At 41.2% G+C, this 17,979-nt stretch overlaps 2 protein-coding genes across 2 annotated transcripts; one reads left to right on the forward strand and one right to left on the reverse strand.

Moving 5' to 3' along the window:
- The first annotated feature begins 12 nt into the window (after positions 1–12).
- zc3h6 (zinc finger CCCH-type containing 6) lies at positions 13–10,740 on the forward strand. Its single transcript, XM_080868842.1, has 12 exons — positions 13–359; positions 2,186–2,405; positions 2,545–2,667; positions 2,752–2,980; positions 3,093–3,235; positions 3,322–3,450; positions 3,576–3,690; positions 3,786–3,895; positions 3,976–4,199; positions 4,288–4,703; positions 5,917–6,105; positions 7,837–10,740. Exons 1-12 carry the CDS (start codon positions 274–276, stop codon positions 9,330–9,332), a joined length of 3,480 nt encoding a protein of 1,159 aa, XP_080724968.1. The 5' UTR covers positions 13–273; the 3' UTR covers positions 9,333–10,740.
- Positions 10,741–10,843: 103 nt separating this feature from the next.
- Positions 10,844–17,005, reverse strand: LOC308388248 (uncharacterized protein). The gene is made up of 7 exons (XM_080868841.1): positions 16,883–17,005; positions 15,945–16,128; positions 11,912–15,193; positions 11,648–11,827; positions 11,391–11,563; positions 11,169–11,286; positions 10,844–11,045 (listed from the first exon to the last, which is right to left on the reverse strand). Exons 2-7 carry the CDS (start codon positions 16,092–16,094, stop codon positions 10,860–10,862), a joined length of 4,089 nt encoding a protein of 1,362 aa, XP_080724967.1. The 5' UTR covers positions 16,095–16,128; positions 16,883–17,005; the 3' UTR covers positions 10,844–10,859.
- Between the last annotated feature and the right edge of the window lie 974 nt (positions 17,006–17,979).

The following is a 17,979-nucleotide window of genomic DNA, read 5'->3' on the forward strand; positions in this document are numbered from 1 at the left end:
GTCTGTTTCTCCCTCCGTCTCCTCTATTTCACCATGGCAGCTGTCAACCGACGGGACATTAGCAAAGCGGGGTATCAAGCTGCGCTCACAGAGTTAAAACGTCATTGATATGAAAGAGGAGAGTGTCTGTTTACTGTCTCTGTCGAGACATGTAACACCGTGAGTCTTTTCCAGTCTGAAATCTTCCAGCATCTCTCACAAACCAACGTCTCCTTGAGTGACTGAATTAATTCACTCTTGTACCGGGGAAAAGGGAGGCAGATCCGTTCTCCAATGGCTTCTGTGAGCCTTGTTTCCAGTCCCCCAGCCCCTGTTCTTGACAAAAACATGACAGACTCTGAGCTTGCAGGGGATGAAAGGTCGAGTAATATTCTTGTGCAATTATTAATACGCTCATCTGTGCGTTTCAATTTCAGTGCTGTGGGTCTACATGCTTGTGTTACTGTTTTCTCTTTTAACCACGAATTGCGGGATATAGAGACATTTCACTTCTTTCCCCCCCTCTCTTAACATATTTTTTGCATGCCTCTTTGGTGCAGTTGAATGGCGCTGTTCACACAGCCTCGATTACACATCACCGTGTCGATGAGACTCATTCATGATCATTTCCATGCAACATAGAGACCTCATCATTCTGTTGTTGTAGCTCAGGGATTCATGGCTTCATTGTTGCCATCTGCAGGAGACTATGCAAATGACTATGATGTAAATGCCACGCCCATCCTCATACTGTACTCCCCCTACTGGGCAACTACCGGTATTGCTGAAGCAGGGTTCACGCAGAGTTGAGATGATGTGCTTCTGCAGGATGTAGGCCATACCTGTGTCCTTGTGATTTGCTTTGCATTATGTTCAAAAACAAGACAAACAATTTGGTTTTCTGTTAAAAATCTTTGATCAAGTAATTTCACAGATTTTTTTCACTGTAGAAAACCAAGTGAACCAGTTGCTCATGTGTTAGGTTGGAAAAAAACTTGATGGCTCAACTTCTAGCCTGGACTTTGAGCATCTGTTACAGTTTTTAATTCTTAAAATGGGCAGAAACATAATTTCCAGTGTGGGCTTCGGGTATGATTGAAGCACCTAGTGTTGTTTATCACTGGAAAATGCACTTTAATGTAAATATTTAACATTTACATAGTTGTATTAGGTCCTTATAAACTGCCTTCTAACACTGATGCTACTATTTTTCATCATTTGCTTTTGGTCCTCAGTTAGATGTGCTGTACAGGCAGTTACAACAATAGAAAAAGGTGATTTGAAATAAAATATTTAGCCTGGCAGATGTTTTTCATTGAGGATGATGGTGACCTGTAAAGATTGTCCCCCACCTTTTGCTCTGCGACAGCTGAGACAGGATCCAACAGCCCTGTGGCCCTAAGCTGGATAAACCGTTAAGAAAATGGGTGGTTAGATGGATGTTTCTTGTTAAACCTGAGGCCTGTTCTGCTTCAATTAACTCAAAAGCCAACTTTACATACACAATGTTAGCTTTGGATTAATTCAGACTGAGGAAGAGGCAGCTAGTATCTGTAAAAACTGACCTAGATTGCTTTATTGGATCTGTTTCATAATGTTTTTGTTCCACCCTCCCACCAGCACTGTATTTCTAAATCACCTGGAATTATTTACAATGAAAAGATTGCCAACTCTGAAACATTTGCCAGGATTTTGTTTCATATTAAAAATTGATTAGAATATTTAGTCTGTATTAGTATGTTTAATTTTAGTTGTAAATATGTGAATTACAGCAGATAAACATCAAATTTTTACATTTGGATGAGGTTGTATAAACTACTTTAGTGGTGCAACTAAATGTACTGTATTTACAAAAAGCCACATGTGTATGAAGTATAGCCTGGTCACGCTGAGTTATGAGTAATGCTCTGCAAACTAATAAGTGATCCTCTGATTGTAATGATAATCATCTGTTCCAACATAACATTTAATGCCTGATTTTTACATCAGGTGCCCTACATAACAAGACCCGCAGGGGAGTTGTGGCTCCTCCTGGGATCAAACCTGAGATCTTTTGGAAATTTGTAACAGAAAAAACAGCCGATTATTCCAAATCATTACTTTTTTGGTTTAACTATAGCTACAATTGATGTATTATTTGTAAACATTTAAAGTCTGTCCAAAATAGTGTCAATAGTGAGTATTTATATTGCTTTTATCTTTCCAGAGAGGATGGTGAACTGGAAGATGGAGAAATAGATGATGAAGGGATTGGAATTGAAGAGGACAACAAGGAGGCCGCGGAGGTGAATGAAGAGAAGGAGAAGGAAAAGGAGAAGGAGAAGATTAGAGAGAAAGAGGAAAAGGCTCACAGACACTCCAGGAAAAGATACAGAAAGACCCGAGAGAAGAGGAGGTCTAAAAGAAGGAGACGTGACAGACCGAAAGTAAGATGCTACTGTACAGCTTGTTGTTGCATTAAAATATCTCCTCCTGCTCTTGCAATTAGAGCATAAATGTGAACTAACCCATTTAAAATTAATGTTATGTTTCATTTTTCTTTATTTCTGTTTACCCTCACCTCAGCATCACTCCCCCTCAAGCAGCTCCAGCTCCGACAGCTACGACTCTGACTACGATCGACCGGAAAGGTCCAAAGGCAGAAAGGGCCTGGGATCTAATCGCGAGTCTGATGGCCAGTCCTCTCAGGTGAGTTCAGAACAGCTCGCAGTGTTTATATTCATGCAAACATTATTGTCTGACATAATTCACTCCCTCTGCTTTGACCACAAGCATTCAAAGGGAGGCAACTCACACAGGTCCCCACCGTACAAGAGCAGCGATTTCGACAAATACAGCGACTACAGCGACGACAAGTACGACTACGATGACGAGGAGGATGATTATGAAGACGACATGTCCGAGTATCAGCAGTCAAAAGATTCGTCGAGTCAGGGAAGGGGGCGGCACGCTAAAGACCAGATGAACAGAGGAAACATGAGGGGGATGAAGCAACAACAGTGTACGAATGCTTTTTAAATTATAAACACAACAATGTCATAGGCAGAGATGTATCGCAAACATCTTTAAGGGTGAAGAGAGTTTACTCATTTTTGTTAAAATGTAATTTCCAGACGGGCAGAGGGGAAGAGGCAGAGGGAGTGGACCGGGGAGAGGACGTGGGATGCTGAACAAGAACAAGAAGCTGAAGGGTAAACCCTGGGGAGGACGCGGACGAGGTCGAGGGGGAGAACAGGGGATGGAAGACATGGCGCAGGTATGTGAGCTGAATATTTCACTGTACTCTGCCATCGCTGGTTTAAATTGCACTGTGAATTAGCTGTTGCTAATTTTGTGTCACAGGAAGGAAAAAATTTGTCCGGTTTCCAGAAGAAGCGGCCAATAATGAGCAAGGAGTTTATCAATCAGCACACCGTTGAACATAACGGGAGGTACATCTGCAAGTATTTCCTGGAGGGTCGGTGCATCAAGGTACGGCAGCGTTAATGCCCTTTAATTTTTTTTTTATAACGTAAACCTGCTTTTAGTAAGGTAAATACTGTCCTAACTAACTTAAAAGATTAAAGAAAAAAACATTTTGTGATGTCTTCATACAGGGCGAGCAGTGCAAATTTGAACACGAGCTTGTTGTACCAGATAAGAAAAAGGAGCTTTGTAAGTTTTATCTTCAAGGATACTGCAGTAAAGGAGATAACTGCATTTACATGCACAATATCCTTCACTAATAGTTCTTAATTATATTCGTGTAATTGGATTGCATAAACTGCACCCTTTAATTATTTCTGTTCCTTAACCTGTGATTGCACATGAATACCCGTGCAAGTTCTTTCATACCGGAGCCAAATGCTATCAAGGAGACAACTGCAAATTCTCCCATGAAGCTTTGACTGACGTGACCAAGGAGCTGCTCGATAAGGTAAAACGAAATATAGTTGAAGCTCATCCTTAGTTCTGTCAGCGGTTATCTTATTTCTTCTTTCCCGTGTCTTTATTCAGATAATTAATACTGAAGAGGAGAATGCCAGGGAGGATGAGTTGGAGCTGGAGGATCTGAGAAAACAGGGTATTTCCCCACTTCCAAAGCCTCCTCCTGGGGTTGGGCTGCTGCCCACTCCTGGTCAGAGCAGTCCTACAGATAGCCAAGCAGGGAAGAAGATCCCCTCTCTTTTTGAAATCAAGGTTCAACCAACTGTAGACTTGGCACAAAAAATCGGTCTGAGGTAACTGGAGTAATCTGTAATCAAAACCAGGTCAGACTTTAAAATTTTTTTGATTTTCTCCTAAGCCTGAGTGCACTCTGTTTTTCAGTGGATCCAACTACCCTCAGAATCAAGGAGAATGCACAGGTGAGTTTACTGGAGGTTCAGAGGACACACAGAGCGGCAGCATGGTGCCTTCAGGCTCTTCTGCTCCTCCTGTTCCTCCCCCCGGATCACCCGTTCCCGTGGGTCACACCGCTGCACCACCGATGCCACAAAGCCCACCAGGGCAGCACCTGCCGCATGGATTTCCAATGCAGCCGCCGATCCCATCCAGTCAGCCGCCACCCTTCCATGGAAACCGACCTAATATCAACCCGCAGATGAATATACAGAGGCCTCCATTTCCCCCTATACCAGATCTAGAGATAGCACCAAATCTCTTCCCCTTTCCATCTGCGGGTCAGAACCCAGTAGACTTCCTTAGCAGCTTCCTCCGAAACCAGACCATTGGTCAACAAGGAGGTGAGTCATATAAGTATATTCATTCATTCATTCATTCATTTATTTATTCATTTTCAGGCACAACAAATACCTATATTGAACATAAAATACACAAAACAAAAAACAAAACTTGCCTGAAAAAGGAGTGGGACGAAGAAAACTTATTAAATCCCACCCCTATACTCACTCATCAACAAAAAACAATAAACTTCCCGCAGCTACGCCCATCATTGTATACAGACCCATCAACAGCCCCGGGCAGATACAAGCATCTAAGCGGCAGCTCGCAACCAACAATTAGAGCCTTCATAACTGAATACAGAATATATAAATTATAAATTGCATTACCACAGGTAACAGGCAGTAATAACTACAAGTAACAGACACACATACATATACATACATATATATCTACACACACAAGTACATATATGTACATACATACGCACACTTTATTTTTTATTTTTTATTTTGGAATCCATACCAGCAATGGTAAGAGGACAGACATTACAGAGCACACTAAAACCCATCATTGAGTATACTGTGACCAGACCAACTGTTTGTAGAGAAATTTAAATCTATGAATATTTTTGCATTGTTTCAATTGTAAACTCAGACTGTTCCAGATTTTCACACCACATACAGACACACAAAAGCCTTTACGGGTTGTTCGAGTTCTGGGTAATTTGAATTCTCCAAAGCCTCTCACATTATAAACCTTTTCTCGAATTTCAAATCTAGTTTGTAAATTTGCCGGTAAAAGTTTAGTAAAAGCTTTATACAAAATTATGGATGTATTGTAATTAACCAGATCCTGGAATTTAAGTAACTTTGCCTGAAGAAAGAATTTGTGAGTATGATCTAGATAACCAGCCTTGTGAATAATACGCAGTGCTCGTTTCTGTACTGTGACTAATGGATTAGTTGTATTTTTATATGTATTTCCCCACACTTCCACACAATATGTAAGATATGGAAGAACCAGGGTACAGTACAGAGTACGAAGTGCATCTTTATCAAGGAATTGTTTCACTTTGTTCAAAACTGCGAGGCTTCTGGAAATTTTGGTTTTTATGTGTCTGACGTGGGGTTTCCATGAAATTTTGTTATCAATTATAACTCCCAAAAATTTGGGAGTTATAATTAATAAGCTGTTCTTATAGGTTAACTGCCTTTTACTTGTTACTGACTTTGCAAAACTTTGTGTCTTTGTTTTTTTTTTTCAATTTGGTAGACCCTAGTCTGGCTTTCATACAGAACCTCCAGCAACAGATTGGTGCAGAGTCACAGTTGCAGTCTTTACCACCAGCAGTACAGAAAGCCATCCTTTTACACCTGACACAGCAGCAGCAACAACAAGAGTCAAATCCACAAGGGAGTGAAGCACAGAGAGCAGATGGCCAGGATGAAAATGCAAGCAGAGGCAAGTGTCCATGGACAGCTTTATTGAGTTAATTAAGATTAAATGAAACCCAGGGAGCAAGATTGGAACAAAGTGACCTACACAACTCAGAATTATCTAAATAAGTGCTTATACACAGATAACACCAAAAAGACTCTCCTTTAAACTTTCTACCTCTACTGGTAGAAGCTAAAAAACAACATCCAGTTTTGGAGGACACTCCCTTTCTCATTGATAGGACGAGTGAACTCAATAAGGATGGTCTTTCTCCTGCAATATCTGTATTTGGTCCAAAATATCCCAATTTTCCTGCCCATAGCTTTCTTCAAAAAGCTGGATGCAATTATTATGCCGTTTATATGGAACTACAAAACACATAGAATAAAAAAGAACATCTTTGCAAACACGGATCCCTTGGAGGAGTTGCACTACCTAACTTTATGCATTATTACTGGGCATCAAATTTAAGAATAATTTCCCTCTTACTGGATGATACAGCGTTACTCCCCCATGGTCTGCAGATGGAGCGGGAGGACTGCCTTCCTTACTATGTTGGTGGAATATTACTTTCTCCTACTCCCTTGACAAGTGCATACTATAATTATAACCCAGTGATCCATACCATTTTGCGAATTTGGAAACAAATAATTAAGCACTTTAAACTGAAACCATTATCAATGAGTATGTCTGTTACAGCTAACCCCTCTTTCCTTCCATCATGTGCAGACGGTGCTTTCAACGTGTGGCATGAACTGGGAATTCGTAAATTAAAAGACTTGTATTCAAACGATACCTTCATGTCATTTCAACAATTAGGTAAAAGATAGATTTGGACTACCGCGCAGCCATTTTTTTAGAGATCTTCAACTACGAAATTAAATCCGCACACATTTGCCGCAGTTTGAAAGCATGCCGTCTGACACCTTGGATAGATGCCTTAGTGATAGCTGGGGTTCGAACAGAGAATCTGATTGTTCTATAACTCACTACAGGAGATGAGTGTACCTTCAACTCATTCAATTAAAGAGGAGTGGGAAAAGGAATTTGGGATGTCCCTATCGGAAGATTTTTGGCAGGAAGTCTTACGCAACATAAATACGCTTTTTATTAATTCCCGTCGTTCCTTAATTCAGTATAAAATTGTACACAGGTTACATTACTCAAGGTAAAGACTTCACAAAATTTATCCAGACTGCTCTCCCCTCTGAAAAAAATGTATGACACATTAGTAGTTTTGCACTTTGTCCAAGGCTTCAGGGTTTTTGGTGTGACATTTTTACTTATCTATCTAATATTCTTAAAAACAAGATTGATCCAAATCCAACAGTAATTATCTTTGGGATCTCCAAAGAAACACAAAGCTTACAACATGCTCAAAAAAGGTTTATGTCATATGCGCTGATCATCGCAAAGAAACTGATCCTGCAGCTTTGGAAAGGCCTGTGTTAAAGATGTGGCTTGCAGAGCTTACAAATACACTTCACCTTGAAAAAATAAGATATACCATGAATGGCAATGTGAAAGATTTTGAACTAATTTGGCGTCCTTTACTTGCATATCTTGGGAAAATATAAGTTTTTGGCAGTCGGGGGGTCTTTTTGTTTTGTCTTGTTTTGTTTAGAGAAAAAGGGGGCACAAGTTCTATTAACTTGTAACAACTGTGATACTTGCTTCTAATAAAAGATATTTGAAACAGAAAAAAAAGACTCTCCTTTAAATCTGATTTATTTGTTTATTCATGTTTTTTTGCAGATGAAACTACAAACTGGTACTCGAGCGATGATGAGGATGGGAGCTGTGTTTCCTCCATTCTTAAATCTCTGAAGAGACAGAATGAGATGCAGCAGTCTCAGCCCAAGACCGCCCCGGTGGCTCCAGCACTGGGTGACCCCCGCCTCGTTAAGGAAAGGGCTCCACCCAGTGACCCACGTGTCAAGGCTGACCCTAGACAGCGACCCCCAGATATGAAAAAGGAGCCAGATGGCGCTTCGGATCCGCGGCTTTCCAGAGACCCCAGGAAAATGAGACCAGTGGAACCGAGCTCATATCGGCAGCAGAGCCATCCTGTTCATCAAAAGCCTCTTACAGGAGAGGAGGATGACGAAGGAGAGAGGGAACTCAGGGACAGGGCTGTTCTCATTCCTTTAGATGCCAGCCCAGGTGTGGTCCTGAGAGACCCTCGATGCCAGTTAAAGCAGTTTAGTCATATTCGTGTTGACATTCTGCTCCAGCGGCCTGCCTTTGCTCAGACAGTTGTGTGGACCCCTGAGGATCTCATCCCCTCCTTAGTGCCCAAACAGGAACACTCCATCAACCTGCCTCTTCCACCTCTAATTGCTGATGCTCAGATGAACCGAACAAGCCTGCCCGACCACCCCCCAGTCTCCAGCCCTCCGCTATCTGATCCCAGACTTGCAGCTGCACGTTTGAAGGAACGTATGAGCCGACTGCCCACTGGTTCTCTAGAGTCACGATCTTCTACAGAGAGACCTGTAGACCCACGCCAGCAAAAGTCTTTGGACCCCAGACTCAAACGTACAGCCAGTCTGGACTCCAAGCTGCTGGGTCCGAAAGAGCAGTCCTCTGGGGCAGGACTTTTGGACCCCAGGTTACAGAAGGCCAGTGCCAGTCCCTCTCCTCACGCTGCCCGAGCCAAGCCAGAGCCAGAGAAGCTTCCACCTTATGCTCCTCGACTGGCGTCCTCTGGTGGAGGGTTGGAGAGTCCCACTACGATCCTGGGAGGCATCAGCCTGTATGATCCTCGTTCCCAAACCGAGCAAGTTCAGAAGGAGCAGTTTGAGCCTCCTAAAAAGGCGGGGATTCTTAAACAGGCTGCTAAGAAAGACAGCACTCCAGCACCGTCTCTATCACCAACCCAACGAAGCGGCTCGTTCGAAGAGGCTAAAAGCACAGATGCTGCAGATCACACTCCAGCTTCCACTTCTCCCACTGTGCCTCCTGCCTCGCCTGTCAAACCCCCTGCTGTACATAATCTCCCCATCCAGGCTCTGGCTGGGCTAATCCGACCCCAGTACACTGACCCGAGGCAAGCTAAACAGGGAGGACAGGGCTCTACAGGAGCACAGGAAGAGGCAGAGGACAAGAAGGAGCAGGAAGAGGAGGCAGCTCCAGAGAAAGAACCGAAACAAGAAGATCCAGAGGAGGAGGAAGAGGAGGAGGCAGATGACAGGACACTTAAAGATGTGTTCAAGACTTTTGACCCCACCGCTTCCCCTTTCTGTCAGTAAACACTCAACTGTTGATTGCAACAGATATGTTTGTTGATGACACATTAATCTTTATTTAGCTTTACATAAATCTATTTATTTCTTTATATGATGCTGTAGAAAACCAAACACTACGCCACACATTTATCAGTAAGGAGATGATGCTGGATACAGACACAGAGTATAGTTCCCTGTAACTATGTCATATTAAAGCTCAGAGGCGTGTTTTGAATGTGTGTATGGTAAGGTTTCTATTGTGTCATTTTTACACACGTTCTAAACAATCAGAGGAAATAAAAAGATGTGAAAGTTTTACTAAAGCCTGACCCAGGTGTTGTTAAGTCAGCTTGGGGCTCGTTCCATTGAACGACCTGATAGTCACTTTCCACGCAGAGAGATTATACAAAGTAATCAAAAACACAATAATTTCCTGGGGGGGGGATTTTTGTATTTACATATTTATTCACGGACACTTTCATATATTGAGATCTACTGTATATGTTGATGCCTGTCTTTATGATAAGGGATTTTTTTTAAACCATTTACATTTGTCATTTTTCAGTTGCTTATGCGTTCGGGTCAGATAATCAAAATTGAATATTTTCAATGTGAGTTTTCGATTACATTAGTCTAATTTTCCCTTTTCACACTTTTGAAACTCTACACCTAAGCTAGCTTGCAGAAGTCTTTGCACTAAAATAGACAATTTCCGTCTTTAGTGACTACATTGTTTTTTGGTTCAGGCGGTCTGAATCTTTTGAGGATGTTTTAACCTTTTCTAACAAACATCGCTGCTCCTCACATCTCTCGAAGAAGCTTGTAAGTAGCAGGGAAAATGTTACGTGTTTTCCAACACGCTGTCAGTCAGCATAAGAAATCGATAAAGTTTTCCAGTGTATTATACAGAAAAGTAGTACTATCTTAATAACACTGCAGTTGTATGTATATATGTTACAAATGTGACCTTGATGACTATTTTTACTGTTGAATTTTGTCGAATATGAACCTAAAAGAGGCTATAAATATACATGTGCTACAAAGACTGAAAGTTGTAGACGTAAGATGGAATATTGTTTGGTAATATTGGTTTGTTTAGGTCAGAGTTCTCCGTCTGTAATTTGAGGTATTCCTGTTTGACTGAAACTAAGCTATTTCCTTTTTTTTTTTTTAAAGTTCTTTTCATGATTCACATTGTAAATGCTTATTTTGTATCATGTGTACAGTGTGTTTTGGGGTGTTTTTTTATGTCAGCGTGGGTCGGTATGGTGGTTATGGTTGTCATAATATTGTCTGATATTTTTACAACACATGCCAGTCGTTTCAGTGAGTTTGTTACAAATATCTGGAATAAAGACAGGAAACAGCACCAGTTTTATTTCAGAACCACACACCAGTGTTGCAATGTGTCATTTTAGTGTGCGTGCTGTGCTTCTTTTTTTTTAACCACCAGCTCTAATACAATTCATGCAGCTGATTTCTCGGAGCAGGACACACAGCTTATGCATGAAACATTATTTTCTTCCTTTTCAAAATACAGTTGTAGCTGTCTTATACATTAACCTGTGGGGCAAGACTTGGGGCTAAAGGGTGCGCCGACGTCTTCCTCAGTCCCAGCTCATCTGTATCTGGGTTAGAGGTCTGCTGGGCTCGATGGATCTCCAGGTTTCTCTTCCACTGGAAACACAAAGCTGTAGCCTCTGCACCATCCGAATTTGGCTCAGGCTGCTTCAGACCCTGAAATCAGAGTGCAAGTGTTCAGTTTTAAGGAAGCAATTCATAGGGCATAATAAAAAAATGCCACTGAATCATATATTTGTAGTCCAGAGTTGCTGCTTGTGCTTGTGGTGTTGGATTTACTTTAATGCATGCTGTTTCTGCAGCTCGAACCCCACGTAAGACTGTCTGGAGCAGATTTTGTGCATTCTTTACCAGGATCTCATCAGAAGATTTGCACCCAGGAGTCACAGCATTGACACTTTGCAGGCAGAAGAAAATACTCATATTACGTTTCTTTTTTTCCCCTTTCAACATTTCTTTTATTAGTTTTCGGTGTGTGATTTCTGCTTGAAATTTCCTGACCTGGAAATGATGCTGAGCTGATTTGTGATGGTGAGAATCTGCTCAACAATTAGCGAGAGTTCAACTGCACACTGCTTGTCGAGGCTGTGGTTGGCAATAACTCTGATAAACTGGGTAACTGACTGGCAGTTTGAGATCACATCTTTGGCTGCAGAAACAAAAGCCTCTTTATTCTAAAGAAAAAAGAAACAAGATTGTAGATTAGTTTGCCTGCAAATCTAGTTGACGGTTGTGGAGGGACCTTTAGTTGGCATTACCGCTATTGGGCCTTTCTTCTTCAGATACTGAGTCATGTAACATACTGTGTCGGCCATCTTCCTGGTCACCTGGACTATTCTGTTGTCCTTGGGATCCCAGCTGTTGCTTTCTTGCTTTAGAAAAAGGGAGGTGTAGGTCAGGGAAGAGACTTCTTGGCACAAGCCAGATGCAGCACTATCCTGCAGAGAAGAATTAGGACATGGTTTATTGCGACATGATGGATTTATTACACAATAAAATCTGATCAATTATGCGATACTTACATCCTTTTTAGTATTTCCAGGTCCATATTTGGCCCCAGATGCCATATTTATGTTACTTTTTGCAGCATCTACATTTTCTTTAATGCCTTTCTGGTTTGAATTTATTGTTGTGTCAGAGGTAAATTCCACTTCTTTGACTTTAGTTGGGATTTTAGCCAAAACTTTGCTAATATCCTCAGGTGCTCTCCCCTGTAGTCCAGCCTTTATGTACTCTTTAACCTCTTGGTGAATCCCTTCTTGCTTCCTGATCTCTTCCATCACGTAATGAGCTTTTGCTGACCAACAGCGTGTCTGCACATCCAGACTGAGTGTGTCACAAATGTAGTGAGTCTCTAGCATGAGCCTCGCCCTGCAGATTATATCTGAGATCTGAAAAGACAGGTGGTCATTAATGGACCTCAGATTGGAGCGAGTGCGTGGGTCATGGATGTAATTTAAGCTGTCCTCCACTCTTCTGGTAGCAGATTTTACATTTTCAATAAGCGTTTGTGCCGCATGTTCAAACCTTTGCTCTGCATCTTCTGCGTTGTTCTCTCTGAAGTGTTCAGCAGCGAAATGAGCAATTGTGAGAAGATTTTGAAATGTAGTATCATAGTCCTTATTCACTTTGCTTAAATGACCAAAAAGCACTCGAATTTTAATCAAAAGTTTTCTCTGGAAGAATTCCGATTTTGCAAGGTGCACCACGCCTGGCATTAAATCAAATTCTTCTGCAGCTTTAAGGTAGTCCTCAGTCAGGTTTTTCAGTTCATCCTGGTATCTGGTTAACTCCTTTGATTTATAAGCACTTCTGCAGTTTATGCTTGTGAGCCTGGTTGCCTCTTGGATTCGGAGCGAGTTCTCAGACAACACTGAGAGCTGTTTCTGAGGGTTCAAATGGTTCAGTGCAGTCGATGTTCCCAAAATCTTATCCAGAGAATTAAGCAAAATCTGAATGGAGAGACTCCAGAGGATACAAAGTGCCTCTAGCTGATCTGACTGTCCTTCATATGCGGAGGAAAACTCTATCAGTTGCCTTGTGTTGTTCTGTGCTTTGGTAAGCTTGCTGTGTAAAACCCTCAATGTTTCTTGACCATCACTTTGTGTGGTTAAATCTGAAGATGTCAAGAGTTGGACCACGTCAGCACATAAAGTCATTGCTTCATTGAGTTGCTGTGCAGAACTGGCTGGTATATTTGGTAGATTCCCTTGCAGCTCATTATAAACAGTGTGATACCAGGTCCCAGCTGCTGGCAGCAAAACCTTTCGAATGTTATTAATAAGGTCAGAAAACTGTGTGCTGTGCTTAAAGATGCTCTCCGTACTCATCGCTGAGCTCATCGCCGTCTCTTGAGCTGTCTGGACGAGCAGTGGAGTCAGGGATACCAGCTCGGCCCTAAAGATTTCCAAAGTCTGACAGTCAACTGCATCGACAATGACCAAGGCCTCCTTTGTAGCTTGGGCATAACAGTTTGACAGCTCAAGAACACTGGTGCAGGCCTGGTTGAGCAGTGTCACGTCTTTCCCTTTAGTCACAGTTACAACTTCATACAAGAGGGGTAAAAGGTCAAATTTGAGAGGCTTGAGAATCAGTTTAGGCTCATCTGAGACAGCTGGGAACGTTAAATCATCGCTGTCAACTTTATGGTCTGGTTCGGCTTTTATGGGTCCCTGATCTGTGTGCTTCTCCTCATGTTTGGTTTCTCTTTCCAAAACTTCAAAAAAAGGAATATCCGAGCCTCTTAACATATCGTCCACACTCAGTTCACAGCTGTCTTTGACTGGCAGACATGGCTGTGTGATTTCGAGCTGACGAGCCCCCTCTCGCAGCGGGCTCAGGAGATGCGGATGCTGTTGGCCATCCAATCCTGATCTAAGCACCTTAAAATGCTCAATGACGGTGGAAACGCTGTCACTAAATGTAGAATATGCCTCCACGTTCAGCGTGGATCCATTAAGCATGCTTCTGACTGACTCAGCTACTTTGGCTTGAGATGACTGAACCTGCTTCAGGAGGACCAAAAGGCCGTTCCTGTAGATGGGTTCGTCACTTCTATCCAAATGCCTCCTCACTGAGTGAATCGCCAGCTTCATGTGACCAATGAGGTTTGCTGCATGTTCATTAAACTGTTCATAGCTTTGTTCTCTGTATGCTGTGTCACATCCATGGCGATCACTCACCATCTCATTAACAGCTATACTGGTGAACTCCCTAATGTCCATCACATCACTGAAAGCATCCTGAAGCTGCTCAGTCTCCTCTTCCCATTTCTGACACACTTCACGAAGCTTCTGAGCAGTTTGCATTGAATTATCTGCCAGCTCCAGCGAAAGGGGAGCGATTCGAGCCCTGAGTCTCGAAAGGCATGCTCGGGAATTTTCCACATTCTCTAAACTCTTAGCATCGAGAGCCATAGCTGAGGTAAAATTGGCGACCTGGATTAGTCTGTCAGTGCAGGAAATTAAATCCTCAACTTCCGACTGAATAAAGTTCAGATCCAGCTTTGTAGAGGAATCTAAAAGCAAGATGTGTCCTAAAAGTTGCTCAGCTGTGGAGGAAGCCGCAAGAAGTATGTCCATGACTTGATACAGAACTGTAGTCATCAAAGTTTTGTCAAGCATTAGTATTTGCTGGCGCAGGAAAATGCAGGTCTTCTCAAAGCTCTGTGCAGAATCCTCAGAAGACTTTAAAATCCTTTTTATGTCAGACCAGAACTGCAGGATGTGACGACAGTGGAAAACCACTCTTTGCTGAAAGTCTCTGCGAGACATGTTTGCCACGACCATGCAATGAAACACAAGATCTCTGACCAAGCAGTCAAAGCTGCTGTCTCGGATTGAGGAGGTGGAGGGACTAGTGAGCAGTTGTAATAGACTGTTACTTTTCCAGGTATAATACCCACAAGGCCCCAGTGGTCCTCCATGGCAGTCACTCTGGAGGGTTGCTGTAATGTCACCAACAGTATTCTGAACTTTGTCCAGAATGTACCTCTTGGCTTCTCGGGCTTGCTCATTGGTAGGGTGTTTGATGGTTGTACACATGGCTGTGTGCAGCATGGAGATGCACCTCCTCAGGGTGTCCAAGGAATCGAGGAGTTGTTTGGTTTGTCTGGGATCCCGTAAGGAATTTGCTCTCTCCATTGTCAGTCTGTTAAAGGCAAGAAGAGCCTCAGAAAACATTTGGAAAGATTTAAGAAGAGACTTGATATCTGAGGAGGAGCCAACTTCAGAGAGACACTCCAAAACCTGATCAGCAGCAGCTATAACTTTCCTTACAGCAGCATCATCATCCACCAACAGAACCTAGGAGCAGAAGGCACAAGTCACTGTGTTACTGCTGCTCTACAGCTTACTGTACCTATTTAAGAAGTATGAAAATACGGTGTCAGACTGTCAGTAAATCAATTAGTTAAAAGATTTTGGCCATGATCGAAATATTTCAACAGCTTTGACAGAATACGACAAAATGTAAACACATCCATCTATAGGCTTTGGTGAGCCTCTTTGGTTTTATGCTGCATTTGGCTGAAAACCTTCAGTGAACTGTATGAACAGCTGCCCTTTGGATCGCCATGAAATTTGGTTTCTGAGCTTCCAAACTGTGATTCAGATTCAATGCTAAAATCGTTATAATGCTCGGAATTATATGTTGCTATGCCAGCTCAGACTTTGAAAGTGAAACAGAGGAGAAAGTTTCTACATTGTCAGATAAAGTCAGTGAGTAGCTAACAGGAAAGAATTACTGTACTTAAAAATTAACGATGGAAAAAAAATGTTCTTTACACAACAGCACCAGAAGGCTAAAGATGATGGCTGAGTTGCTGAGATTCTCCACATGTGAATTAAAAACAGACGGTGTGGGAGTCTTCTGTTGTTTTTAAATAATGTCAACATTTAAGAAACCTCTGAGAAAGTAAAAGCAGATGTAGCTGCCTAAGATGAATCTAATGAAACCTTTAAGTGCTTTAACCTTATTTGTTTTCTCTCTGCTTTAATTTGGGTATAATTTTTAGGACAGTTGCAGACAGCTTTTTCTTTTCTTTGTCTACTTTACCTTGACTATTCCGAGGAAAACGTTTTGTGTAGCAGTGACGAGCTCCTCTCTGTGTTCAGTTAAACTTGGCTGGATACTCAGTTTCTGAGCTGCCAGCAGGACATGCTGCCCACACACAGCGAATGACACTAGCAGGGAGGACATCTCCATGTGAAAAACTTCATCCTCCGTCTCACGTATTTGCCTAGAAGTAAAGAGTCTGCTGTTCATCAGATAATATATACAAACACAATTCCAACCAAGCTGGGATGCTGTATAAACAGTAAATAAAAACAAAAGGCAATTATTTACAGAGCTCACAAACTCACATTTATTCATAATAGAAGACATAAAAAATAAAATGTTTAAGCTGAGACATGTTATGAAGGAATATGAGATTAGAGCTGTTCATGAATTATTAAATAATAATGAAATAAAATATTCATTTAACAAAGTATTTATGAAATAATTGTTAAGTCTTCACTAATAATTACACCTTACTAAATGATTTAATAGACAACAAAAGGTAAGCTAATAATTCTAAATGAATTATTAAGCCATCAATAAATACTTGAAATGGAAAAAGAATTTAATTAAAAGGAACAGGGTTAGGGTTAGGGTGAGCTGGGCCAAACACAGATTTCTCTGTGTTTGGCCCAGTAGTATTGCTACTGCTAAGGAGAGCTTTAAAGGAAATCTTGGTGGTACACAAGGACATTTTAACTTGATCTTCACTTCCTTAAAATGTCTTAGATGATTAAATCAGGTATAAGAAGAATATGACGGGACCTTAAATGAAGCCCTAATCCTCCACTAGCCTCTTGAAGCTAACAACGCTAACACTAGCATCACTGCCCCACACTTTAACGCTAAAAACAAATCTGCTGCCTTCATTAAAAAAAAAAAACATAACAAAATAAAACAAATAAATAAAATAAAAATGACTCAAGTTGTCCAACCTTGTGTCTGAAGTCTAAAGTTGCAGTGCTGTGTTTGTAGAATACCCAGTATGAAGATTAGACTGGAGCAGATCTTTGAAGTCCTCATGTGGATTGTTAACACCTCCACCCAGTTCAAAAAGCCATTAACAGCTGCTATTTTCTGAGGTCCCCTCCTCCCTCTAAGAGTCACCAGAGGAGCCTGTGTTTCACTACCAGCAGACCAACATATTTATTTTCATTTTAATTGTTTTGTAATCACGCTTTTAAAAAACGAGTTAACACAAAAGACATTACTTTGTTGTTAAATGGTTTCTTCTTTAATTATGAAAGTGTTTAAATCACATAGCACGGTGTTTGTTGGGGTTAATTTGTCCACATTATTAGTCTACAAGTTGCTGCCTCTGCTATATTATTTTTATCCAAAGTTGGGAAACCCAGCCACTCTAAATCTGGCATTTTTACAAGATGAATTTAAGTGCTCAAATTAACTAAAATACATTTTCCCTTTTAAATAAACAAAACATATGCCTATTTATGTCACCAGCCTGTTGCCAGTTTATCTAATTAACTGTAAAATGTCCCTTGAGTACCACTTATTTTTCCAGTTTTGTTGCCTTCATCCCAGTTTTTTGAGACATGTTGCATCCATAAAATTCAAAATGAGCTAATGTTTTTCCTGAAATTGTACTTTTTCTCAGTTCAAACATTTAATTTGTGTTCTATGTTCTATTGTGAATAATGCCTGAGATTTGCAAATCTCTGCATTCTCTTACATAAGTATTCTAACTCTTCCCCAATTTGGGTTGTATTACACATTTCAGTTTCATACAGATTAAATAATTAAATTTGATTTTCCTATATCCTCCTGAGAGCCAGCTTATTCATTTAGATCCTGTGTAATGGACATTTGTCTATATCTTGTGACTTATTTGAGCTACCCGTCTAAGTCCTGATGTCCCCAATAGAGGACATCCTGGCCTTTTCATTGATATCTTATGTGTTTGGGTGGCCTCTTTTAGCTCCAAAGATGCAGGAAATTACAAGAAAAGGTTAAACTGAAAGATACTTTTTTCCTCTCTGCAGGCTATTGCTTCATTTGAAGTATTATACATTAT

This window comes from Rhamphochromis sp. 'chilingali' (genome assembly GCF_963969265.1).
Source record: "Rhamphochromis sp. 'chilingali' genome assembly, chromosome: 20".
Classification (NCBI taxonomy): domain Eukaryota; kingdom Metazoa; phylum Chordata; class Actinopteri; order Cichliformes; family Cichlidae; genus Rhamphochromis; species Rhamphochromis sp. 'chilingali'.

Coding starts and splice junctions, on each gene's coding strand:
- LOC308388248 (XM_080868841.1), bottom strand. CDS start 16,094: ATGGAGATGTCCTCCCTGCTAGTGTCATTCGCTGTGTGTGGGCAGCAT. Junction 11,828..11,911: donor CTGGAAATACTAAAAAGGAT/GTAAGTATCGCA, acceptor TCTTCTCTGCAG/GATAGTGCTGCATCTGGCTT. Junction 11,287..11,390: donor CAGCTCAGCATCATTTCCAG/GTCAGGAAATTT, acceptor CTGCCTGCAAAG/TGTCAATGCTGTGACTCCTG.
- zc3h6 (XM_080868842.1), top strand. CDS start 274: ATGGCTTCTGTGAGCCTTGTTTCCAGTCCCCCAGCCCCTGTTCTTGAC. Junction 360..2,185: donor GAGCTTGCAGGGGATGAAAG/GTCGAGTAATAT, acceptor TTATCTTTCCAG/AGAGGATGGTGAACTGGAAG. Junction 3,896..3,975: donor CCAAGGAGCTGCTCGATAAG/GTAAAACGAAAT, acceptor GTCTTTATTCAG/ATAATTAATACTGAAGAGGA.